Source organism: Bison bison, unplaced genomic scaffold, assembly GCF_000754665.1.
Source record: "Bison bison bison isolate TAMUID 2011002044 unplaced genomic scaffold, Bison_UMD1.0 scf7180017864349, whole genome shotgun sequence".
NCBI lineage: Eukaryota > Metazoa > Chordata > Mammalia > Artiodactyla > Bovidae > Bison > Bison bison.
Genome location: NW_011494921.1, coordinates 4,012,251 through 4,014,412, shown reverse-complemented (window position 1 = coordinate 4,014,412; position 2,162 = coordinate 4,012,251). Strand labels below are relative to the sequence as shown.

The 2,162-nt window shown below is 61.7% G+C and overlaps 1 protein-coding gene across 1 annotated transcript in view; it reads right to left on the bottom strand.

Annotated features, from left to right (window-relative positions):
• The window catches only part of RAX (retina and anterior neural fold homeobox), a 5,681-nt gene extending 5,560 nt beyond the window's left edge, over positions 1 to 121 (bottom strand). The window contains exon 1 of the mRNA XM_010854825.1: positions 1 to 121. Within this exon, the coding sequence (XP_010853127.1) occupies positions 1 to 121 (121 nt within the window).
• Positions 122 to 2,162: the final 2,041 nt, after the last annotated feature.

Genomic DNA, 2,162 nt, shown 5'->3' with positions numbered 1-2,162 from the left:
ATCCCAGGATGGCTTCGATGCTGTGCAGCCGCGAGGTGCTCCCGCCGGGGCTGCGGAGCAGGTGGCCGGCGAGCGAGAAGCTGCCGTCGGCCATGGCTGGGGCGCAGCCCGGCAGGTGCATGGGGGGCGCCGGGGCCGGGAGGACGCGGCCCGCGCTCTCGGCTTTGCAGCCGGCCCAGAAGACCGCGAGCAGAGGCTCGAAGTCGGCTCCCCCGGGGGCGGCCGTCCAGCCCGAGGGGGACCGAACCGCGGCCAAGAGCCGCGAGCGCCGCCAGCCCCGCCTGCGCGCACTAGAGGCGGGCGAGCGCCGGGTCCGCGGGCGCCTGGGTCCCGGCTGGAGTTGGAGCTCCGCCCGCGGGTGGCCGGGACTCGGGGTGCTAAGGCTGGGAGCGCGCCCGCCCCGGCTCCTCCCCTCGCCCGCACCGTCGTCTGCCCTGGCCCCTCCCTGCAGCGGGGCGGGTCCTTCCCCGGGGTCCTTCCCCTTCCTCGGGGTCCTCGCCCACCCAGCCGGGCGGGGCGCGCTCGGAACCTTCCCCTTCCCCTCTCTCCATCCACCGTTCACAAGCTGGAGGCCCGCGGTGGCCTGTTTGACGGGCCTGGGTGCCCGGCTCCGAGGGCCCGCTTCGCCCAGGCCTGCACGCGTGGGGCCGACGCCCTCCGTCCCACCTCCCCCGGGGGCTCAGCTTCCTTTCAGCCCCCTCCCCTACCCCAGACCCGCCTTCTGCCCCCCAGGCTCCGGTCCTCCGCTGGGCTGAGCGCCTGCGGCGACCCTTGGAAAGAGCCGGAGAAGGCTACCCGGCTCTACGGCGTCGGAAGTCTGTCCACACTCCTTAACAGTTTGAATTCTCTCCTCTCTCTCCCTATGTATGTCCCCCTGCCTGCGCTCCTCTTTCTCCGTAGTTTGAAGCCTTAGGTTTCAGGTTGATTGTGTTTGACTTAACCGCTTCTCCCTGTCCCCTCGGACGGCGCTCCCGCAGCTCCCTGACGACGGCGCTCGCTCCAGGGGCGGGGGGGCCATCCGCGTCCCCAGGCCCGGAGACTTCCCGGGCCCACCGCCCAGCCCGAGGCTCGGGGGCACCGAGTCCGACGACGCGCGGCCGGCCTCAAGCCGGTGGGAGACCCGCTGGGTGTTTGTCCTGAGGGGACCCCTCCCCACCGAACAATGTTCCAGGCCGAGATGACCCAACCTCAGGCTGAGGACGGAAGGACATTCCCCCCGGGGCAAGGTCTCGCCTCTCTGCGGGCTCTGGGCGCCATCGGCCTGTATTTCTTTCTCCTTCGGGGACGCCACGAGACTTCCATGGCCCGGAGTGGCTTCCACAGGCCAACTGGAAAGATGATTTGCGCGGGTGGACTTTCCCCCCGCCCCCACGTTCTCCCAGTGCTGTGAACAGCACTGCTCACACCTGATGCTAGATCCCAGGAAGCACCCCCAACCTTCATTGAAATGCTGGCAGGAAGTGTGAACCAAAATGCTTTCCAAATAAAAGCCTGAGGATCTAGAGATTCTTTTCCTTTTGTTTCCTAGTTGTGTTGACTATGTAAGTTTAAGGTGTGCAGCATAATGATTTGACACATATACAAATGCATACACACGTAAATGATTACTGGTTTAGTTAACATCCACCATCTCATACAGATAGAAACCTGAGATTTTTAAAATTCCTTTGCCCTCTGATCTCTAGGTAGGCGCCTCTCCCCTGCCCCCATGTTGACTGACTTCATCTTGCGTTAAGATGGGCACCTACTGTGTCCCTACTGAGGGTGGGACACTGATGTGGGCCTCGACATCACACAAGAAAGGAGAGGCTGGGGCCCATGGCCTCAGGGGTTTAACTTCCAGTATGAGAGCAAGACAAAGGAAGTGCTGTTGTTCAATCGCTAAGTGTATCCGACTCTTTGCCACCCCATGGACTGCAGCACGCCAGGCTTCCCTGGTCCTCACTATCTCCCGGAGCTTTCTCAAATTCATGTCCATTGAGTTGGTGATGCTATATAAGCATCTCATCCTCTGCCAACAACAAGAGAAAAACTCATATCTTAGGATCCTCCACCTTTAAATTAATATTAGAAGGACATTTAAAAGGGCACGAGACAATGTTAAGGATCTTTAAATGGAAATGATTATTAATTCTCCAGAATGGGCGCACGGGAGGGGTTCA